Genomic DNA, 23,314 nt, shown 5'->3' on the forward strand with positions numbered 1-23,314 from the left:
CGCGAGACGGAGTGGATGGATTGATTATAGATAGGACGACACCATCGACAACAATGTTGTCTCCCGATATATCATCTACACCTTTTGACGACTCGACTACCATAGTATCCCTTCCCTCATCTATATTTGCTGCCAATGACTCATCTATAGTAGCTGATCAGGATCATATTGAACAAACTGAAGATGTCGGTGTGGACCTGGACTCGTGGTCTGATATTCTCGACTCGGCAGTCAACGATGGCATAGCATAGAATGATAGCAACAGTAGTAGTAGTGGTTGCGAATAGCGAAACCATGTCATATTCCAACACCGTGTTCGAGTATGGACCACCCATGTTACTCGACCTAGCAAAAGACGAAGAAGACCAAGTCCCAGTAATACAACCACGTAACAAAGACTCTCCCGCAGAACCCGCTGAATGTGCTGCTCGCAGTATCGCCGTTCAATGGAACCGTGCTGCCGACATTACTCCCAAAGTAGCCAAATACTAGAAGGCCGTTGGATCACGTGATAAACAAACAGCAACCGTAATCCCAGTACGTGAAGGCCGTAATACTCCATCAGTCACATTTGCATATGCTCTCAGCCGTGTACGAGAATTCCACTGGCAGGAAGAGCCTGATCGATGTCTCGGCCCTGAGCAAATTGTCGAAGACAAGACATTGCTCAACTTTGATGACGTACCTGAAGTCTTTATAAGGTGCTTTCCAAGCTATTATGAAGGTAATGCGATTGATGGGACCATCGCATTACAATGCCCTTTTTATGTGAACTAACAACCTCACTAAAACTGTGAAACAGTCTTCCAGCCATCTCCCCTGCGCACTAGTATTCATATAGAAGAAGAAGACGACGATGACGAAATGAACATCCCACAACTTTTGAGCGTGGACAAGGAGATTACACCACCAATCTTGAAAAGGAAGCGTGAATCTCAAGATTCGGATCAAAAGGCTTCGTCACCGCAAGGAAATGCTTCGTTGCTTTTTCTCTCCTTTCTCGGTATTCACGAGATCGTTTTCTCAGTGAAAATACGTGTTGTGAAATCCAATGGAGGATCTCTCCTCTTAAAGCTCTGCATTTAAAAGCCTTTGTAAACAAAATGCAAAGTCTTTATTTAGATAGTGTTGGTGATTGTATGCGCATTTAGCAACAAATTTGAGATGTAATAGACGCCTGACGATTCGAAATACTTTGCAATTCGACCACACATTGAAACCCTTCAAACTTCCAAGTGAAACCCGTCTCCAAGTCATCGTGATTCCCTTCGCTCGTAAAACTTGTAAAACGATCAACACAAAACCTAATACGATTCGGTCCCTCGGTCGCTGTCTAAAGAGCATACAGCGACATTTTCTGTCAAGTGCATCGTAGTCTGGCCATGTCGAATCCCTATGAGGACGTCCTAGAGGCCCCAAAAGCGTCACCTGAAAAACACACAACCAAAACAACGGTGGCCAAAGGTCTTCCAGTCGAGATATGGCAAGTTTCACCCCTGATACACCTCAATATCTTCAAAAACAACCTTTCTAACCAGAAACAATCACCAATAGGCGAGACTTCCTCCAGCATCTAGAAACCATAGAGTTAGTGGGACTCCGACCATTATCGCACAAGTTTGAGCAACTAGTATCGGAACTGATTTGTGATCGGCTGAAAAGGCTAGACAGGAATGTACAGGCTACATCGCCGTACGTTGCTATGATGGGACGGATCCCGATGTTTGAGAATAATCAGCTGGTTAGCAGGATGCACTTCAAGCCGTGTGGGAAAGACGATGCTGTTATAGGTCGGGGACGGTTTGCGTATGATAGTAGAACAGATTTTGGTGAGTGTGGTTTGAGGTTTGGGATGGTGACGTACTGGGCTTTGGTAGCTTAATGACCCGTTGAGCAGCTAGTTCTTCAAAACGGTTTTGCAGTATTGAGACGTAGAATAACTCTGTTCTCTATTAGGTATACATTTGCCTCACGTTGGATTCGTGCCAACGTCAGACATATACCAGCTATCACGCTTCAAGGTTCCAAATTCTCGGCTGCTGTCAACTCGCCAGCTGGAACTCTTTCTCGAAATAAGTCTGCCTGACGCGAGGCACAGTAAACGGTCTCGCAACGGCGGTCTATCAGAGGCTTCGTTGGCGAGAGCCATCTTGACTACATCGGCTGACACAAAACAACGACTGGCTCCACTCCACATAAACAACCGAGAAATCGGACAATTAGAATACACATTTGAACGAGTTGGAGAGGACGATGTTTACCTCCAATTCGGACAAATGTCAATCGGACTTGGTTTTCTGTATGGAAAGCGACAAGATGGATAGCAAATAATTTAGTATGCCTCATATACTACAACAATGCAATACAACGAATCTCTACAATATAAAGAATCTCTATTGGGTAACCACAGCGAGCCAGTGATCTAGCCCTGTTGCGACGTTAATTACCTTCCCTTGCAAGTTTATGACCCTTCCATTACCCTCCTGTAGTTCAGTGACCAAGTCCAGATTCCGCTTGACTCGATTTGCATATGCGGATTGGGCAATATTCCATTGGATGCAGAGTCCGTGCAAAGTGATAGCGGTAGAGGAGGTACGGCCAACTTGGATTGATACGATTTTATCGGGCAGAGCAACAGGAAGTGGTAGCGGCTGTAATGTCTTGAATTCGTTCACGGCAAACCAATGGAGGCTTCCATCATCTAAAATTAGGATTTGAGCAACTTCACTCTTTCTAGCGTTACAAGTCAAACACCATACTTTTCAGTACCAATCCAAAGTCTTCACCCATGCTCAAACTAGCTACAGTCGACAGATCCAAATCCACACGAGCAGATACCGTAGGCTCCACTAAGCATACATCACCAATATCCTCTGCATTCTCTCGCTGAAATGGCATCCCTTCCCTTATTGCCTCATTTCCCACCGAAGCATACACCAGCAACTTGGCTCTACTTCCGTCCTGACTCACAAATGCCATACCACCCGGCCCAACAGCCGAGAATCTAATATTCTCCTTCATGCACGCAGCCAATAACGATGGTGATTTCGCTCTCATCCAAGTTTTGCCCTGCCTCAAGTATCCCCACAAATAGTATTCCAACGATGACGAATCCGATTTTTTGGCAGTTGCTAGAGTTAGGGCACCAGCAGCCTGTATAGACATGACCTTTCTTTGCGTGTCTGAGAATCGTCGAACCAAAGTCGGGTTTGAATCGTTTGCTTCTTCTGCTCCTCCAAGCACACCACCGCCCCATGTATAAACACTTCCGTCGCTCAATGCAGCGTTGTGAAAGTCACCACAAGCGATGGACGTTACGTTTTGCTGCGTCAGTCGATGCAACAGTAGAGGCGACGGTATTTGGTCTTCGTCTTCATCAGCAAAGAAGGAAGGCTGGAAAGAGATTGCTGATTAGAATGAGTAGAAAGAAGGTTAACATTAGCAAACATACTGCATCAGAGACATGTCCACATTGGCCAAAGAAATTACTACCCCAGCAATAAATTCGACCTGAATTTGTAGCATCGTCGTGGACCAAAGCTAGAGAATGAAGCAACTAAGAAATAGAAAAGGTTTCAATGAGAAAAATGTTTGGTGACAGAAGAAGTGTCAACGTTGGAAACATGAGCGTCCAGACTTCACAGATTTTTTTTGCAAGGCACTAGCAGAGCGTCAATGCCTCTGCATTCATCGTACTTACCCCACACGCCACTGCCTTAACTAGACCAAAGGCAGTTGATTAGCTCAATTCAACAAAGATCTCATTCAAAAACAAACAAACCTCGCATATTGTTGAATGTCGGGATTTGCGTTGGGTTAGCTCGATTTTCCATATCTCCAAGGCCCAGTTTCCCATCTAGACCAGCACCGAACGAGAGGACTTTGGCTTTGTTGGTGTGTGCTTGACTTGTTATGGTCCGCAGCACAAAAGCAGATGAGTTGTTGTTCCTTGTAACAGAGCTTGTTGAGTAGACTATATAGTGTCGTGAAGCCCTATGACATCGCATGAGACAGTTAGAAGCAGGAAGCATCCTCCCCATTATCGCTTCCATCGTTCGTTCGTAGTCGTGAAAAACCGTGCGGCGAGAAACCCCAAAATACATGTTCGTTGAAAAGTTGTAAGTGCGTGAACTAGACTTTATTTAGATCGTCTCTAAAATTTGAATACGATACATTTCGTTCAACCAGCTACTTCTATTGTAGGATAGTCCGGAAAGCGTGTTTGCGTAACTTGTAACCACACAGGCTGTTAATGCACAGCTAAACCGATACCAACTCGTGGACTTATGGTGCTTCCATCAGTTGAAGGATTGTAATCGTAGATGGTGTAGAACTAGATTGTGATTTAGGTTTGTCAGATTGAGTCTCACAACGGTAACACCGCAGAGTTGTACCTTTCTCAGAAAGATTGTCCCAAGAATCCACAATCGTTGATCGTCTGGCAGTCCAGGCTAATTGGAACCAGTGAATTAGCTCCAAATCCTCGATCTCGAAACACACATAACAACTTACCACTGGCACTGACTGAAACGGACTATAACACGTAGTTCCAGACGAGTCTATGGGTACCGCTAGCTCACGACCAGACAACTGGAACGTGATGCCTCCAAACACCAGAGAAAAGGTGGAGTTGAGGCCGTTAAGTGTGGCGCAGGGAAGGAGATACAAGTAGGGATCTCCTGGTGCTGGTGAGGAGCCGATGTCATTGTTGAGCATGCTTGCTGAAGCTGGGTCCATCCCTATCAATGTGGTGCCTGAATGTAGGAATAGAGATGAGTATACGAAAGTTGAAGAATCGTACTAAAGGTATTCGAGCATCATCAACAACCATCTTCCAAGAACGTACCCGAATCCAAAACAGCCATATTGGTGGTTCCGAGTGGTACGCTTTGGTTTCCCCATAAGACGGCATCCAAGGAAATACTCCAGTAGGCAGGATTCACGACTGGGACGAAAACAATCCTGCCATAGTAAAGTGTTGGATCAACACCACCCAGTGTGAGTACCCCACCTTGTCCTGCAACACCTGCAGATTTGTTGTTGTATTGCAGCCAAAGCGAAAAGGCAGGCCATCCGATTTGTCGTTGGAGGTATAGATTCTCGAGTGGTGTTCGAGATTGTGATTGTGCCAAGTTCGAGAAGGCTGGTAGGGTGCGTTAGAAAGGTGTGTGAGGAGATGGATTCAGCATTGAAAGACTTGCCAAATCCAATCACACCATCTGGTGTGTATGATTTCCAGTACGTTTCACTTGTCACGGAAGCGAAAGTTTGATTCAGTACTTGGAGAATGACTGATCTGGTGGCGCTGGTGGAAACATTCAATAAAAACCGGTCCTAAATTGGAGAGGTTAGACACAAATGCCATGTGTGAATAAATGACTCGAAGTTTACCAGAAAGAGGTCTCCAGCGGCGGAACCCATAGCGTACTATAGCAGAAAAGATGAGCATTCTGAACATGCTTATATTCAGGACGAGTGTTTACTTGTATGGAGAACTTTTGCTTCTTGCTAAAGGCAGACGACGATGCTGTGTCGTTAAATCTGGCGTGCGTTCCACATTGAGCTACTGTGCACTTCACGCCTGGTATCCACAGATCTGCGGAGCCTATGAAACATTTATCATCAATTCACAGATATCACTTATAGCTTGATCTTGAACTCTGCACAAACCTGTATCAACAACCACTTTAAATGACTGCGGTGGACTTCCAAGATAAACGGTTGTATAGTACTATATCTCCAAGCATTAGATCATTCGCCTCTCGATCATCCTAAAAACGATTCATACCTGAACATCAAAATAGTTACTCATGGCAACACCTTTATTGATTCCGATGCGCCGCCTAAGACGTTTTGGCCGTGCTGTTCCAGCTGCAGCGACATTCTCTGATAGCTGCAATGCTCTGCGTCCCATAGAGTCTCCATGGTTATGCTCAGATCTAAGCGACAGCCTATCACCAAAAGTGTTAGTTTTCGAACCAGTAATTTAAGATCATAGGACGGGCTCACTGTATACTAGGAGCGCTCAGGACGTCTGCAGATACTATGGAATACAGGCATAGCTGATTTAGCACAACGATCGCTATGAGGTTTATGCCTATCCGTTTCATACCTTGCCTTTTGTTGGAGAGCAAAGTCGGTTGCGAAGGCACATTGGATTCCGCCCATGCCGGTGGAAGTAGTTCCATTCCTTCAAATTTAGTTCCTTTAAGGATCAATATCGAAATTAACAGAGGAAGAACGTTTGCAGTGTACATGCAATGATATTGCTGCATTTTTTTGCGAACTTGCTTAAATTCGACACTGGGCGCAATTAAACACTGTTTTATTGTAAAGTGGCTAATTCAATTAACTAGCTATGATTCCGATGCTTTTGATTCAAACTCGGCGGTTGGCTGACCTCAAGAATATCAGCTATGAGACGACGTTGTTAGTTCATTTGACAATTCAACACAAACAGTATGATTCAAAACATACCTATTTCATGATGAGCCAACAGCTGATAAACCCGCTGCGAGTCTTTAATCTGCAACGAATTATTGGGCTTCTTATGCGGCACCTTGGCACCAAATTCCTTTGCAAACACCGTCGATGCATAATTTGTAGCAGGTGAAACCCTCGGCTGTCCAGCCGGCAGCTGCACAACTTCCTTCCTGACTACCGGAGTAACAGCACTCTCGGGCGAAAGTTGCACCTGTGAAGAAACAAATTCCTTGCCCTCGACATTCACCGTCATTTCCGGACCCGTAGGTGAAAGATGTCTGCGGAGCTTTGGAAGCAGTTTGTCCTTGACCTTGTTACTGAGACTCCTAACACGAGCTTGTTCTTCTCGTTGTTCGGCTTCTGCTGTTTCGACAGCGAGGACGTCTTCAGGTATTAGTGGATGCATGTAGGTTGATGGATCAGAGATGTCCCATATTTGACCAAATGTACCGATATAGTGTCCTTCATACTATAATGAATCAACATGTTAGTACTTGATCTTTATCTCCAAGCATGATTAGTAGACCACTTACAGTAAACACCCGCACAGTCATATCAGACGAAGCCGTTACTATCGACCGATAAAGCTCAGCAATATCGACACTAACAATACTTCGAATATGCGCTCGGAATTGGTGCACCATGATAACTGAATCTCCTGTTGGTGGAGGTGGTGCAACACATGTCTCGGAAATATTCCACAGAGTGACGAATCCAGCTGCATCACCAGTAACCATCAGACTCTCATCCTCATTGATGGCTAAAGCAAAGACACCTTCTTGGCGTCCATCTGTAGCGTCAAATTCGTGTAATTCAAGGCCGCTCCAGACATTCCAGAATCTTATAACGCCGTCTGATCCAGATGATACCAGAGCTGCGGCGTGCACGTTGTTGATACGAGATGGTAAAAATATTACTACAAATCAGAAAGGGTTTGTTGTTAGCTTTGTTGTCGACATGCACTGAAGCCAAAGCAAAATCGCTGGTGACTATTTACCTTTGTCGATAGAGCGCTGCTGTGGATCAGCATGCTCCCACAACGGTGGCCTCATGCGATGTATGACATGTCCCGTCATCAAGGTCGACAAGATGATTTCCCCATCATAACTCGACGTCGCCAGCATAGTCGGAGAACAGAATGCGACCGACAAGATATCATCGCGATGCCACGCACTCCCTGGCTCATTAGGCGAAGGCCACGCCAAGGTCGGTTCCAACGTAAACGAATCCGAATCATCCAAAAAGACAGCAACACGTCTCGACCATCCACTAGCGACAATATACTTGGCGTCTTTGAGCTCAACATAAACGAGTCCAGTGACTTCAGAGTTATCACCCTTGAAGAGCTCATGCAAACACTGTCCATTATTGAAATTGTACATCCGAATGCTTCCATCCCGCGCTCCAATAACGATTCTGCGTCGTCCGACATCGAATGCCATGGCGGTGATTTCAGACTTGGCGCCAGTGAATCGGAATGTTTTAGCTCCTGATGTGGCATCCCAGACGTTTACAACTCCTCCATCACAACCCGATACGACCTGTCTGAAATTGGCATTGAATAGCGCCGATCGTAGCGGACTGTCGTGGCTTTTTGGCTGGCGTGCCTGGAATCCCACAGATCTCTTTTCGGCGAGGACGAAGGATTGGAGGGTAGTAGAAGCTGCGACGAGACGCAGGTTTTGCGGTGAAAAGTGTAGTGTCGAGATAATGTTTTCAGGTCGATGGCGGACAGTGTCGGTCAAGGTTTGGAGACACTGCTGTCGCCGTATATCCCAGACTCGAATGACCTTGTCGACAGACAGAGTGATGGCTTGTCCATATGTCTCGTTGCAGCATATTTCGGATATTGGTGCGACGTGGCCTTTCAAACTAGCGATAGGTCGTTTTAAGCGATGTGGGTTCCAGAATCGTATTTGTCGGTCTACAGGATGGAAAAAAACTGGTTAAAAAGAGTCTTATATTCACACACTCGATCAAGTTTTCAGAAGAGCCTTGGTATTCCGCACAAACCCTCACCTGTACCACCCGTAACAAGCGTAACCGGAAACCGACAATACGCAAAGCAATTCACCCCCTTATGCACAGCAAGCGTCTCAACATCCCACCGCCACCGGCCCCGATGAATAGCAACCACCAGACTAGCCTGTGGATCAGGCGAGCAAGACACCACCGCACCCAAATCCGCTAGATATTTAACCTTGACACACCAATCTCCATGCGCTTTCCTCTTCTGTAACGGTCCAAGACGTGGTCCGTTCGCCGAAACACCTACAGCGGAATCAAGACCTCCTAAACTGGTACTAGTTGCATTTACAGGTCGTGAGGACGTCGATTGCGTGGCGTTGGCACCAGTAAAGTGGCCGTGGCATGAGTCTCGGACTATGGCTCCATAGTCCTTTTTGGGACCGCTTAACGAGGTCAAATTTTCAGGCTCAATGTGAAGCACAGCGACGTGTCCTGTATCCGTGCCCCAAAATAGGAGTCCTTCGCTTTGCAAATCGTCGGGATCATAATGAAAGTCGATGGACAGGGCGGTGGCATCTTCTAAGTCCAGGCAATAATGCACGTCCATTGAGTTCATGTCTGCATGTACGATAAAAGCAAATCAGAATGTAGAAATTTTGAAAGGATCACGAAAAGTAGTACCATGAAATGTTATTTCATGACTAGCCCATGTAACAGCAAGCTTATTCGCTCCCGGCATAAACACAGCATCATGGGCCCATGGATTGGTATGTCCATGTTTCGTTCTCGGTATCGAGCCCTTCTTATCATCATTTCCAAACATGCTGCTATAAGAGAGAAAAAATAAGGATTAAGATGATGTTCGTAAGTTCGTTTTCCGATGCGAAAAAAAGTGTCAGCAGGATTACAGGATGGCAACACAAGCCTCAACCGATACACATCAATTCCAACTCACCTATGAATATCCTGAAACGCCTTCTGCAGCTTCAGCTTATCATTCCACATACACAGCCCACCGTCCCGACTCAAGCTAATATACCGTCTCAGATGATTCAGCCACGACATGTGCACAATCATATTCGTATGGGGCGTCGGTATAGGTGGTCTAGCTAGCGCTCCCATGGCACCTTCAAAATCAAACAAGTGGTTCTAAATGGTCAAACATGTCAATATCCGTTTGTCGCTAACCAACACCACCAAGTATTCGACCTCCTCGGCTTCCCGCATCATGCTCTGTCCCTCGGCACGCAGCAGCATGTACGTTGAGAATTCGTCCCAATCGATACCCTGGTTTGCGTCTGCGTCGATTTGCATAAAGAGGACAGACATCTGGTCGTTGGTTAGGCCATCGCCGAGGATGCGTCCGAATGTGGTTTTGAATTCTTCGAGAGAGAGTGAGCCGTCGCCGTCATTTGTTAAGTTCTATATGAGTGAATAATGTCAAAAATTGTATTTCATACCAGACGACTTGATCAAGCCCAAGCCCCGCTATTAACATAACCTCACCTGAAAAACTCTCAACAACTCTCTAAACTGCTCGAGACTCATATCTCGTTCAACTCGTGGTTTGTCACTTGCTCCCTTCTGACTTCGTAACTTGTTTGCTTGCAATTCAGCGTATCGGGCAGCAGCCACGGCTTTGGATGCAACCATAGCGATATTCTGCATAGTGCTAGGCTGTCGTGACTGCGATGCTAGATGAGCTAGCGACATGTTTGTGGCTCTGCCGCCTGATCCAGAGGGACCTGCTCTCAGCGACATGATTGATTAGCGCGTCTTCATACGCCGAATCACGTATTAGATTGATTCAAGCTTCAGTCCAGACAAATGTGTCTGTGGTCGGTCAAGTTTCTCATAAAAATTCCGTTCAGTATTTCCAATCACGAAAGCTGAATTTTTGGCCTGCTTGAAAATGTTTCAGCATTTCATATACATGTTTTTATATTCTAGCATCTTAGACAGTTTTATTTACACTGGTGTCTGATATCTCTCATCGGCGAAAAACACTGACGATACAAAGTTCAACACCGACTGCAACATTGGAATGACCCAAACACCTTGACCGTCGGCATCTTTTGAGCCAGATAGATTGTGTGTCAATCCCAATCTGGTTTCAAGTTCTTCCCTTCTTGATCTGTTTGGAAAAAGGAGTTGAAAATGGACATCTGCCAAGTACAAAAACGGAATAGACTTCGACAAGGCTCTTACATCATCAATAGATAGATAAAGACAAACTCTGCCAATAAGAAGAGAATGAACAATCCGATGAGTGAAGCGAACTTGGAGCGAAGTTCATTCAACTCTCGTAATACACGTATTATCAACGGTGGAGGTTGTTGAGATGAGAGTTGTTGCTGTTCCCTCCTCTATTGATGAACGTCTGAGATTTTTTTTGCTATGTAGCGTAAATGAAAAATAATCAGAACATACCTTGTCTTCAATGATTTGTGCCAACTTCAAAGTCTTTGCATCCAATTCCTTGACTTGGATTTCCAAGATGTCATCTTCTCTACGTCTTTCTTCCAAGGTGGTTCGATGAGCAGCGAATTCAGCTTCGGCTTCTTTTATAGTATTCTGCACTTCATCTATGGAGCCTTGTATTTCTTGGAACTGTTTTCTAGCATCAATCAAGTCATACAATCCATCCTTGATGGTCTCTTGTTCAATCATGGTGCTATCTTGTTTCCTCTTTATTTCACGGACGACATCCTTGAGTTCTTTGAGTGATTCCCGTACTTCCAAGTAGATCTCATCAGCCAAATCACTCTTGACGATATCGTTAACAGCTGGTACTTTCTTTGATAGGGCGTTTCCTAGTTTGAGTCGTACTACTTCAAGGACTTCTTGTTCGTTTACGGGCGTTTTTGTTACATTGGATGAGTCGTCGCGTAGTTCTTCTTCGTTTTCGACAATGGTTGAGAAATCTAATATTGGCTGACCTTGCGAAGAATAGAATCCACCCGAGTTGCCTTCTACTAGTGATTGATTGGCCGATTGCTGTTGTTGTGATTGTCGTGGTGATTTCTGTGGTTGTATGGGAGTTGATGTGGCAGATGGGGTTGGCGTGTGATTGGTTGCGGTATTACTAGTGTTACTATTGTGTAATGGTTTGGGTAGGCGCCTATGTATAGTTGGGAGCTGTGATGATGCCAAGTTGGACTTGGTCGCGGCCGAGAAGGACATGTGATTATTTGCATCGATGAGATCGTCCAATGATGCAGTAGATACAAGTCCACCGACTGATCTGGTTGGTGTGGGGTTGTTTTCCGACTCTGTAGTAGCTATCATTCTACTCTTCACCACAACAGGTTTTTGACCAGCATCTTGTGGGGCGGTGAATGGATCATCATTGCCAGTCATTTGTGATGCATTTGCATTGGATTTCGTGGAAGAGGGTGGTTGTTGAAGAGGAGTTTGGTAGTTTTCCTCGGGCTGTAAATTTTCGTTGATGTTAGTGAATACAGTAAAGAGCGATACGATACAGTGAATGCAATGCAATGAATCAGACAGGAACTTACAGTAGATAGTCTTGACAGTGTTTTTAGCAGGTTTTGAGGAGTCATTTGTCTGTCTGAGGCTCGAATTCCAATAAACTGACTATTGGGATAGCGACCTGATGCACTTCCGATGGTATTGTTCTTTGGCGGCGATGGAGTGGTCTTTTCTAGTTCTGATGTACTAGATTCATTATCCGCCATATAATCAAGTCTGTTGTTCGTGCTTCTATCCTTCTGCGCTTGCGGATTGTCTTTTCAAGAAGGAACGACCACATTCTCGACGCGAATACCAGCGATAGAATCTCAATCGTCCGTTATTTTCACGTGAAGTCACCGTCAAACTTTGTCTACAATTTGGTCATCAATAGCGACAATTTCAATTTCGGATTCTCTTTCAAAATCCCAACAATATGATCTCTATTCGAGCAGTGGCATCGAGCCATCGAGCATGCATACACGTAATACGTCGACATGCCAGCAGAATGAAGAAGGAGCCTCCTATCGAGCACTGGAAAGGGGGTTGGCGAGAGCCACGTCCACTAACTACTCCTCAAGTAAAGAGAGCCGAAGTCATTCCTCAAGAACAATGGAAGATCTATCCTGGTGACACTGTATGCCATACATCCGTTGCTGTCTTCTATTGCTTGTTTGGGAATGCATTAGCCCATCAGCTACATACATTGGGTGCAAAAAAACATCGTCTAGGTTCAACAATCTATTGACACATTGTCTCTCACCCTCACAGGTCCAGGTTATCAAGGACACCCATTGGCCCAAAGATACAAAGAAAAAGATCCCAAAGGATGCTGAACCACCAGCTGTTGTGTCCTATCTTGGAATGCGAGGAGTAGTAGCTTCCATCTATCCTCCTGCCAACCAAATAACTGTAGAAGGAATCAATGTGGTATGCTACTGAAATATTATACTTGTCAGTGATTCTGATTGCTTGTCTCACTCCCCGTATTCACAGAAACCTGACTTTAAAGAACCCTCACTGGACTTTCCACGAGGACGAACTCTTAATAAACCACAGCCGATACCCTATCACTCTGTATTACTAGTAGATCCTGCTACAGAGTACGTTACATTCATTATGGTCCGTATTGGTGGTAGCAATACTCGTAACTCACGCACCCTCACATTGTAGTAAGGCAGACCAAGTAGACTTGATCAAAGTCAGAGACAGAGACAATAGAATGGTCCTGGTGCGACGGTTTCAAACATCGGAACAGGATGTCAAGATACCACCACCAAGGAATCCTACTGCAAATCAAAAAGGTATACCTCTATACACATTACGTGTTTTTTGGCCTTCAACTGAATTCCACTTGAATGTCTCCTTCATTATCCCCTTCAACTGTCCCTTACTCCTTTTCTACTCGTAGAAGGACCAATGGACACCATACCTGCCGATGTTGAACGAGTTACATTCACCCCATCACTTGCTGAACCACCATTCCCTAATCAACTGGCCAACGAGCTGGAACGTATGAAGAGGAAGAATCGTGAATCTCACGCTTTATAGAGAGATATTAATAATTTATGTAAAAAGGTGTTTGCATTTAAGAAATGAAGAACTAACGCACATGAATATTTGTGTACAAATGTTATATCAGCGTCAGTTGGTATCGTTGTGATTCGGCACTGATCGACAGCGTCGAACGGGCATTCTGACAAAGAAACGTGTCTCTACGACAAGACACCTCCGAAACACACCTCATTCCTCATTCTTCTGAGCAGCCTCCACCCCATCTAACCCTACACAAGACGCCCAGAATACAAACTCCTGGGATACCGCTCCTGCAGCTCTGGCCACTGAACCACAAACTTGTTTGCCATCCGCGTCACATAGAGTATTCGACCCGTAAGCGACAGAGACTCGACTCGTGCAAACGACTCGATAAATATAACTGCCGTCTGCTTAAGTCCGAGTATCTAAAAACCAAGGAAATTAGGTTGGGGACGGCAAAAAAATCGAGCGTATGTGGTTAAACGGATTACTTTGAAGAAGTGAGCAACCAAGATGATTGGAATGCATGTTCCAGGACCGTTACATACGATCTAAAGTATTCAAGCAATAATTTAGATACCAATAAATCACTGTAAAGAAAACCAACATCAATCAATTTCATACCACATCAGGCCATACGTCCCAAAACCTTAATCCACAAGCCACAAGCGCTCCCACCGTACTCCCAACAGTTGAAATCCACGACTGGCCCACTTCTCGACTCCGTGGGATATACACGATTCGAAACTAGCCTCGAACGAAGCATCAGCTTAACATTTCAGCCGTCAGTTCAACTACCAACACTACCAAGACAACATACATCACGTCCTTCACCACCACTCAGCACCTCCCGCTCCAACTCCTTAGCCTTGCTCCCACTAATGGTGTCTGTTGACGCAATAAGATAGCACCGAGGATAGAATTGATGTGATGGTAAATGTGTTAGGAGGCGTGTCATTTCACCAGTATGGCCACCTAAAGCATTTATTAAATGTCAAATTAAATTATATTAAACATATGTTCAGTGCTGCCTTGTTACAACAAACCTGATCCCATTACAATACATGTTTTGGCAGCTTGCGTTCTTGATTTTGGAGAAGGAGAATGTGGCAGGTAGAAGAGGATGAGGAGTCGAGCGATGATGACGATGACGAGTGTTGCGGCCAGCTGTAGGATCGTGTTCATTCTAAGTACATGAAGCACCACACTATGGAATAAAGTAAAAGATGTACGCAAAGAACGGTGCTGCTTCACTACTCGCTCTTTCTGTTCTATCCATTTATATTACACAATTCAACGGCAATTCTTTACAATGCGTTACGTGTTTTCTACCGCTTTTACATCAAGCCTCGATTTGTTTGGTGATTGAATGCACCATTTCCTCCTTTGTAATCAAGTGCTGTGTCTTGACAATCAATTCCAACAAGGAGTTGATGTTGGTAGACCATTCATTCAATACAGCATTGGGATCTTTGCGTGGAACGAAGGATACAATACCAGCTGGTCGATCAATTTTGGCATAAATGGTTTTGGATACTACCAGCTTGGAGAGAAATTCTTCAGCTTCTGCTGCAGATAATTCCAATAATTGAGTCAATCGAGTGTTTGTGATGCGTGTATAATACTTGGCAATCACACGAATGTTCTAAGATAAGAAATTCGATGAACTTAGCATGCGAAAAAAAGAGGGCGTCCAAAGCATTTATGGCTACAAGCGAGTCTACACTGCAAGCAAGAATGACTCACATGTTCAATAACTCGTGAATGCAAATCCTTCCATCTCCTTGCGCCATCATCAGTGGCAGGAGCAAAAACATAGGATTGCTGAAGTGTAGCAGCATAGTTCTTTTCAATCTTTCCCCACACGCTCAACTCATCAGTAATGAAGCCCTTGACCAATTGCCTACACAGGAAGAGACGGACATGAATCAGCATGGTCTTATTGGGCCAGCGAAAAGAAAAAACTAATGCAAATGAGAGTTGACAATACTGACTTGAAGAGTGGTGCTTTTGCCAAGTTTGGGTCTTCATAGATACGATGAATGAGGTCTGATTGCTCATTATCGTATGGAGCCAGGATGATAAACATGACTACGTTCGTCAATACTTCACCCCACTTTTCAATATTTTCTTTGATACAAGGGGTTTCATATATGCTTCGATAGTATTTGCAGACATCTAGATAGTTGTCTCCATGTAGAGCATGTTTGATCATGATTTCATAGAATCTCAATTTGAGGTCCTGTTTAGCAACGTTGGGACCAATATCAGCAGGAGGAAAAATAGGCAACAATTTGCGAATCGTATACTCACTTGGTGCTCGGCATGTTCAAAGAACTTTAATCCAATCTTCTTGCTAATGATTTGCACTCTGACGTAATCCTTCTTTGCCAAACATAATCTCATTTGCTCCAATATAAAGTCTGTCTTTTCTCGACGATCCATGGAACCAAAAGTTTCGACTTGCAATTCTTGCAAGATGTCGGCAGCTTCTGTTATATTGCCTTCGTCTTCCTTGATTTTGGAGAGGACTCGGGTAAGTCTAGCCCGTTCTACTTCAACATAGATCTAAATCAGCCAGGAAATGATAGGTTGAGTTACACCATTCGGCTGTTGAGCTATGCGTTTTTTTTGTTTGCACTTGAACGGACCTTTCCCTCAGTGACAGTTCTCAAAGTTTCAATCAAATCGAGTTTGGTCTTCATGTCAGTTATGGCTTCCAAGTAGGTGATGACTGCTTGCACCATCTTTGTCACAGCCTACAATTAAGAGTATTGAGAAATGATGAAAGTAGACACATCGTCACGAATGAATGTAATGTAGTACCTGTTTGAGGAGCCCGTGTTTCTTTGATAGACTGATGACGACCTCGTTCAATTGCTTGTAGTCCTTTGCCTCGTAAGCCATTCGAACATATGTAGTCAATATTTTAGTATTGTTTGCCAAGTCGCCCATCTAGTGAGAAAAGTTGGGAGTTGAGTACGATTTGAATGAATGTGACGTGCGCGAGTTGAATGATTCGTAAGATGAGTATATCAACAAGAGCCATGACCAACTGATCGTCCTTGTCACGAACAAGCATCGTCATTAGTTCCAAATATTTGCATGACATACTCCTCTAGTGAGTTTTTCTACTGGTTGGAGTACATCAAAGGCTTCCTGTAATTTATGAGCCTAAATTGAATATAAGTAATTAGAATTTAAGTATGCATGTCATGCAATCGCCATGAAAGATAAAAGAGTATCAACCTTTGCGAGTTTCTCAGCTTCAGGGAGAGCCAAGTCTGTCTCAGCAGTACAATCCTTTTCCATCTTGACTTCAGTGGGGACATCCTTGTCCATGGCGTCCTTGTCCATATTTATACACTTGTTTTGTTCTGCTATATGTTGACTGTTCAAATATGATGGAAGGAAACGACGCGTCACGTCTGTATGAAACAGACACTAGTACTGAAAGGTTTAGTAGATATACTTTGATGAATTAATAGTATTTTGTATTCCAGCATATCGACACGGATTTGTCTGTTCATGGTCTCGTTGTTTGGAATTACGAGATGGTAGCCCTAATTGCACTTCTTTTAGCACTTGTAGCGATAGTAGAAGCAAGATCCACGTAATGATAGTAATAATATACGTGTATTAATGATCTTAGATATAATCTACACGTGACAAGCTAGTGGTGGTTGCCTTCTTTGATCCTGGCAACGAACAGCAAGTCAGTGGCAGCAGATTAGAGGACGAGAGTGTGATATATAACAAAGACAGACCATCAACGCCACACCGCCGATCTATCATGGCCGCACTCGTTCAAGCCCTGCTCGATTGGCTAAGGAGCCTCTTCTTCAAACAAGGTAGCATGTTGTTCCGTCTCGCATTTGTCCCCATTAACATGACCTGTATATCTATTATCATATCAAATCCAACTCATATTATCTTTCTGTAGAAATGGAACTCACTCTCGTCGGCCTGCAAAACTCGGGAAAGACTACTTTGGTCAATGTCATTGCCGTGAGTTTCCAAACAGAAGCACCACCACCCAGTATTGCCCACTCAATACCATTCATTATAGAACGGATCTTATCAAGAAGACATGATACCAACTGTCGGATTCAATATGAGGTGGGTGTACTATTGCTTATACCTGACCAGAGAGCCTCACTGACGACAACTCATTCTTCTCGTCTTATAGGAAGGTCACAAAAGGAGCCGTACGTAAACGAGAATTACATAGAGTATAAGTGCAACGAGATCGCTTGTTTCTTAATACCCCGCATTCGCTAGGTCGTAATGAAATTGTGGGATTTGGGAGGTCAAGCTCGTTTTAGAAGCATGTGGGAACGATATTGTAGAGGTATATACAGCTTCCTCATTGTCTCATCAATCGTGTAGCGCTGACATACCATTTCAACCTATAGGAGTGAATGCTATCGTGTATGTCACTTCACTGAACTGACGCTTCCATTCGATCTTGAAGCCTCAAACCTTCTAATATATTTCTAGGTTTGTGGCAGACTCTGTAGATACCGCCAAATTGCCAGCCGCCAAAACCGAACTACACGCTTTACTGGAGAAACCAATGCTAGCTTCCATCCCTGTATTGGTGCTAGGCAACAAGTCTGATCTGCCGGGTGCATTATCCGTCGAACAACTCATTGATGAATTGTAAGCATTACGAAGCTACAGAATGAAAGGAATTCTCGAATTATAATTACCAGTCGTTTATCTGTTATGTTAAAAACGAAAACGTATCTTCACTGATACCCTTTCACGTATTAGGAGCCTGAGAGACATCACTGATCGAGAAGTGTGTTGCTACTCAATCTCTGCCAAACTCGGCTCAAATATCGACATCACACTACAATGGCTGATGAAACATGCTGGATCTGGTGGTCGATAAGAACCCAACGCACACAAGAGCAGAGACATCCAAGTCGTTCCTTTACATAGAGTTGCATTTTTTTCTACTATTCTCCTCTGATACTTCCCTTGTTCTATACATATAAACTTCAAATTTTATCATCTACTTCGCTACCTCAATTGCCCTTGTCACGAGGAATGGCACGAGATATCGCCAATTAACGGATCCAGCAGTGCAAAGCAAAGAGCTTGTCAAACAACATTTGAAAAGAATGGACGTATTGTGCAGGTGGGATACAAAGTTGGACAGGTACAATTTGGTATAGTGAAGCAATTGATATCGCCCTCAGTATCGACTAGACGTCCGAAGTATAAATATAGAACAAAGTCATCTGCGTATCAGCAAATATATAACAATCCTTCACCAAAATTCAAACTTATTATTTCTATAATACAATGCAGAAGACTTGCTTTAAGACATAATAGTCCCATTGCTTATGGGAACTTGTATGTTTCTCGTTTTGTCCCTTCATCTACTCTCTCCTCAAAATTGGCAAAGGCGGCCTTCCATTTCCAAGATGAGCATTTCCAGAGGAAGCCATAGCCAACGATGGCAGTGACACTGCAGATCTATTGTGCTGCATGTGACTCTTGACAAGATGTCCAGCTAAATGGTAGGAGCAAAAAAATTGAATACCCACGACGGTGACTTATGCTAACACGTTGCTATTATTGCAGAGATGTCTTACCAGCTAAAGCAGAACATAAACTCAATTCACCAGCCATAACAGAAGCACATATAATACGTGCCAACCGTCTAGCATTCTCTCCTGGAGTTTCAGCATGGGCACCCCGCACTCCCAGCATTTCCAAACATGCCGATTGAGCAGGCAGAGCCGTTCCACCACCAACCGTTCCAACCTCAATACAAGGCATGGTACATGATATGTATAGATCTTTCCCATCATTGCACGCGTCCATAAGCGTGATGCAATTCGATGACTCTACATTTTGGGCTGGGTCTTGACCAGTAGCGATAAAGACGGCCGTTAATATATTGGCTGCGTGTGCATTAAATCCACCCATAGCTCCAGCCATGGCTGATCCAACTAAATTTTTGGAGATGTTGAGCTCCACCAAAGCCTTTACGGTCGTTTTGAGTACTGAAGTGACGATGGCTTGGGGTATAACTGCTTCAGCTACTACTGATTTACCACGACCATCTATCCAGTTAATGGCGGCAGGTTTTTTGTCCGTACTATGTGGAAAAAAAAGTTTGAGAAAAGGTCAAGTTCAACCATTGCGAGGGACCAAAAAAAGCCAATGCGAGGGCAGCACAGGTCCAGCAGATGACATACCAATAGTTTCCACTGATAGATATTATCTCCATATCAGGGAAATGACTTGTAACAAGATCCAATGCCTTGTCAACACCCTTGGATATCATATTCATACCCATAGCATCTCCAGTGGTTGTCGAGAACCTTAAAAAGGCCAATTTACCAGCCAAGGTAATCTTTACACTATTCAAACGACCGAATCTGGACGTTGAATTGAATGCATTCTGGACGAGTTCTAATCCAGGACCTTGCATCCATGTTTTTAAGGCTGCTGCCCTTAATAAACTTGGAAAGGTAACTACTGGGCCTCGAGTCATACCATCAGCTAATAAAGCTGTGGATGCCCCCGAACCCATTGAGATTGCTTTGGCTCCTCTAGAAGTTGATGCTACTAGAGCACCTTCAGTAGTAGCCATCGGTATTTGATATTGGACGCCATCAATTGTTAATGGACCTGATATAGAACGAAAACGTCGAGAGTCAGATGCCGAATAGAGTAAACCAACTCCACGTCCATGTTTGAAGGAGACCACTTGTTGTAATACGTACCAGCAACCCCAACGGGAATAGGCAGGTATCCAATAACGTTTTCACAGCATACACCCATAACCTTGGTATAATCAAATGGCTCTCGGTCAAGAGGTAACGTGGACTTTGTCAAGTCAGACTTGGCAAGTCGACCTAACCACAAGAAAACAAATTCAGTACACACGAAGCCTATATCCTGCGATTGTCCATCAACGACAGATCCACAAGTCAACGTATACTTACTGATAAGAATACGTCTCACTCGAATGGCCCACACACAATCATTCAGAACCTTTTCCAGAGCATAGGCAGCAATTTTGCCAGCATCAACCAATAAAACGACTTCAGCGTCATTTAGAAGGTCGAGATCTCCAGATTTAAACAGGGCTACACATTCTTCTGTAGACCTTGGTGCTCTTTGTTGATCCTTTTCTCCAGCGAATTGAGGTACTTCCACCCCAGAATCTACTCGTGGTGGCTGTCTACTACCAGCTACTGGTGGACTATATGCTGGTGGTGCTGCAGCAGAAGCAGAAGCTTCTAAAATGGGATCTGTACCAACAGAGGCATCACGTTTTGATGCTGCCTGTTTGACTTTACGTGATTCAGCCCGTTTGGCCAACCATGAAAAGTAGCGGTAGAATGCGTATATGGTAACCATGGCCAGACCATTTGATAACAGTGCTGGCATTATATGTGAAGACAGGACAAAGAAGCGAGCATGATGGAAGACATCCACCAATAGAGCCAGAGTTTGATTGACGACCGGTGCAACAGGCACTGCTTCCAGTTCATCAAAGTCGTATCTCACTGGATAGACAATAAATGGACGAGACACATCTACTATTACTGAGGAAGCGCTGGATGGCATTGTCGCTCGGAAGGTGTTGAGCAATGCAGCCGTGCCAGCATTGTCGACATCCATGCTGATTAAGGCAGTCTGGCTGGAGGTATATGTGTAGGCCGTTCCAGCATTCAGAGCGTGTAAGACCAAAATGACCAAAATCTGTTCAGAAATATTGTAAGAAACGTGAAGTGCAAAAAAACCGATAGAGCTGAAGAAAAATGCTTACGAAGAAGAGCTTGGCACGTCCAATCACCGCGTTCTCCGACTGCTTTTCACCATCGCCTTTCTTGAGAGCGTCTGATAGCTTTTCTACAGATAAGGCCCTTGGTAGTCCAGGAGCTCCAGGTTGTCCATCAAATCCATCAACACTCCCAGATGGATCTTGTACACGTCTCAACTATTCAGGCAGAAATCATTCACGATGAGATTCATTCATTTTACTAAGACATTTCCACACCATTTACCTCAAGCTTCAGTGTGAGGACAGACACAAACATCGTAAACATAAAGACACAGTCGAATAATAAAATCCAAGATGCCAATAGACAGAATTCTCTTAGTCCACCACGAGAACCTGTAAAAAGTGAAAAATGTGAGTCTCGTAGTCAAGCGGCAATAGCAACAAAAGTATGCCAAGAAGCCAACTATAGGAGCCTACCAGTAGAACCACCAAGTCCAAGAACACCAACTTCAATTAAATAGTCTAGTAAGAGCGATGGACCGACAGCTTCTACTCCACGCCACACGTTATCACGAGTCGATGCTTCAGGGTTGGTATTGACTGCGTTCAGTATCGCCTTGCTGAGAATATATGGCTTTTCGAAACCGATAGTCACCACCAAGAATGGAATTGCTTCACTGTACATAGAATGATCGTGAGAATTGAGAATCGTGTCATCAATATATGGTTTCTTTTCTGCTGTGGGCATTACCTCAGTTGAATAATATCAAGACTGATACCAACAACACGAGCGATAACAAGAGCAACCAATAGAGCACATGTGCCATTGATGAGCACAGTGAATCCTATAATGAAAAGGGTCATTTAAAGGAATGCAAAAAATAATTCTCAATCATCCATAAAACTCACCCAATGAGAACTTTGAGCCCAACTTCCTCATGTTGATGAAGAGGGAGATGAATGTGGCATGCATGAGTACAAAGCTTGTGAAGACGACAAACAAGTCGTGGTTTGTCGAGGTCTATCGATTGATTGTAGTGTCAGCAGCGGTTTCTGATCATTCAAAAGTTTTACGGTTTGCTTTTTTACCTCAAGGAATTCACGAAACTTCCAAGCAGCGTCAGACCAATCAGGCAACAGGAAGTTAGAGCCACTTCCATCGACCTCCCGTTTCATAAACTTTGGGTATAGATTGTCCACGCGCAGTTCATCAAGCTGCCGTTCCCATACAGGAATAGCTCTCGGGTGTTTGCTGCTATCTATAAAGAAGCTCAGCACCAGAGCAGAGGCTCCTTCGACCTTGTTTGTGGCAGCAGAGATGGCAGGTTTGGCGAATACACCGTCACGCCAGGAGTCTTGGCTGTATGACGATAGGGTATTAAAGATATTGTCATCCGCATTCAATACCGTGATATCGTTATTCCACGGTTGGAGAGGAGACATGATTAGACATTCGTCGTTGGTTGACGATCGATAGCATATATCTGTCAAACCGACGGAGCTTCCATCTTCAGGATCTATGACCTGCAAGTCCAAGGCAGCCATGTGTAGCGTATGGAGCGACTTTAGGATTGATTTCGTGAGGACTCCTTGAGGAGGTACGACCAATAATGTCCGAGGAGTATCTACTATTATATGTTTGACGATGATGTGTTGTTGGACATCAGGGTGTATGGTTGCATTCCAAAGAGAGAAGCTACGTTGGCTCAGTTGTCCTTGATCATCGGATGCTAAATTATCTATGTTTGGTAGATAGAAGCTTGGTGGTTGTAGTGGCTTTATGGGTGTAGAGTTGAAGGTAACAGTTGGGAATAAATGGACTAGGGAAAAGTAAGCCCCACAGGCTACGATGAGACAGATGGCAATAGTTTCAATAAAGTAACGTGATGATTTTGCCACGACAGCCCGTAATATTATGGATAGCACCTTTTTGCTCATTTTGAGCAAAATTGCACTTTCGTAGATGGTTGACAGAAGGGTTGTTTCTCAAGCGTTCGGTTTACTGTGAGATGCTAATCCGTTCGGAAATATGGCAATGAATGTGTTGAGCTTCTTATTTCCTATTCCCCTTGCCCAATGCCCAAACAGTCTTGTGTTTAAGGT

The 23,314-nt window shown here is 44.1% G+C and overlaps 7 protein-coding genes across 7 annotated transcripts; 2 read left to right on the forward strand and 5 right to left on the reverse strand.

Annotated features, from left to right (window-relative positions):
* Positions 1-2,393: 2,393 nt before the first annotated feature.
* Positions 2,394-10,212, reverse strand: SmJEL517_g02962 (uncharacterized protein; the record flags this gene model as incomplete). Its single annotated transcript, XM_031168890.1, has 24 exons — positions 2,394-2,701; positions 2,760-3,393; positions 3,452-3,556; positions 3,701-3,720; positions 3,782-3,973; positions 4,273-4,333; positions 4,395-4,451; positions 4,513-4,754; positions 4,847-5,143; positions 5,217-5,334; positions 5,392-5,427; positions 5,484-5,605; positions 5,671-5,731; positions 5,789-5,951; positions 6,010-6,043; positions 6,113-6,205; positions 6,478-6,952; positions 7,017-7,399; positions 7,481-8,407; positions 8,503-9,069; positions 9,133-9,278; positions 9,407-9,600; positions 9,640-9,873; positions 9,958-10,212. The coding sequence occupies 24 exons, from the start codon at positions 10,210-10,212 to the stop codon at positions 2,394-2,396; spliced, it is 5,724 nt and encodes a 1,907-aa protein (XP_031025111.1).
* A 207-nt stretch (positions 10,213-10,419) lies between these two features.
* Positions 10,420-12,149, reverse strand: SmJEL517_g02963 (uncharacterized protein; the record flags this gene model as incomplete). The annotated part of the gene is made up of 4 exons (XM_031168891.1): positions 10,420-10,585; positions 10,660-10,817; positions 10,882-11,883; positions 11,970-12,149. 4 exons carry the CDS (start codon positions 12,147-12,149, stop codon positions 10,420-10,422), a joined length of 1,506 nt encoding a protein of 501 aa, XP_031025112.1.
* A 281-nt stretch (positions 12,150-12,430) lies between these two features.
* On the forward strand, positions 12,431-13,473 carry SmJEL517_g02964 (uncharacterized protein; the record flags this gene model as incomplete). Its single annotated transcript, XM_031168892.1, has 5 exons — positions 12,431-12,559; positions 12,694-12,852; positions 12,919-13,025; positions 13,096-13,226; positions 13,334-13,473. The coding sequence occupies 5 exons, from the start codon at positions 12,431-12,433 to the stop codon at positions 13,471-13,473; spliced, it is 666 nt and encodes a 221-aa protein (XP_031025109.1).
* Positions 13,474-13,706: 233 nt separating this feature from the next.
* On the reverse strand, positions 13,707-14,643 carry SmJEL517_g02965 (uncharacterized protein; the record flags this gene model as incomplete). The annotated part of the gene is made up of 5 exons (XM_031168893.1): positions 13,707-13,883; positions 13,950-14,009; positions 14,083-14,205; positions 14,279-14,433; positions 14,505-14,643. 5 exons carry the CDS (start codon positions 14,641-14,643, stop codon positions 13,707-13,709), a joined length of 654 nt encoding a protein of 217 aa, XP_031025110.1.
* Positions 14,644-14,800: 157 nt separating this feature from the next.
* On the reverse strand, positions 14,801-16,815 carry SmJEL517_g02966 (uncharacterized protein; the record flags this gene model as incomplete). The annotated part of the gene is made up of 8 exons (XM_031168894.1): positions 14,801-15,103; positions 15,205-15,361; positions 15,453-15,700; positions 15,772-16,026; positions 16,110-16,217; positions 16,285-16,413; positions 16,573-16,632; positions 16,708-16,815. The coding sequence occupies 8 exons, from the start codon at positions 16,813-16,815 to the stop codon at positions 14,801-14,803; spliced, it is 1,368 nt and encodes a 455-aa protein (XP_031025107.1).
* Positions 16,816-17,251: 436 nt separating this feature from the next.
* Positions 17,252-18,355, forward strand: SmJEL517_g02967 (uncharacterized protein; the record flags this gene model as incomplete). The annotated part of the gene is made up of 8 exons (XM_031168895.1): positions 17,252-17,309; positions 17,402-17,466; positions 17,528-17,577; positions 17,648-17,666; positions 17,740-17,809; positions 17,874-17,889; positions 17,959-18,120; positions 18,235-18,355. The coding sequence occupies 8 exons, from the start codon at positions 17,252-17,254 to the stop codon at positions 18,353-18,355; spliced, it is 561 nt and encodes a 186-aa protein (XP_031025108.1).
* Positions 18,356-18,848: 493 nt separating this feature from the next.
* On the reverse strand, positions 18,849-23,149 carry SmJEL517_g02968 (hydroxymethylglutaryl-CoA reductase (NADPH); the record flags this gene model as incomplete). Its single annotated transcript, XM_031168896.1, has 11 exons — positions 18,849-18,982; positions 19,065-19,573; positions 19,674-20,109; positions 20,205-20,336; positions 20,427-21,189; positions 21,257-21,427; positions 21,495-21,604; positions 21,689-21,888; positions 21,963-22,056; positions 22,121-22,232; positions 22,301-23,149. The coding sequence occupies 11 exons, from the start codon at positions 23,147-23,149 to the stop codon at positions 18,849-18,851; spliced, it is 3,510 nt and encodes a 1,169-aa protein (XP_031025105.1).
* Positions 23,150-23,314: the final 165 nt, after the last annotated feature.

Source organism: Synchytrium microbalum (assembly GCF_006535985.1).
Source record: "Synchytrium microbalum strain JEL517 chromosome Unknown SmJEL517_scf0014, whole genome shotgun sequence".
NCBI classification, from domain to species: Eukaryota; Fungi; Chytridiomycota; class Chytridiomycetes; order Synchytriales; family Synchytriaceae; genus Synchytrium; species Synchytrium microbalum.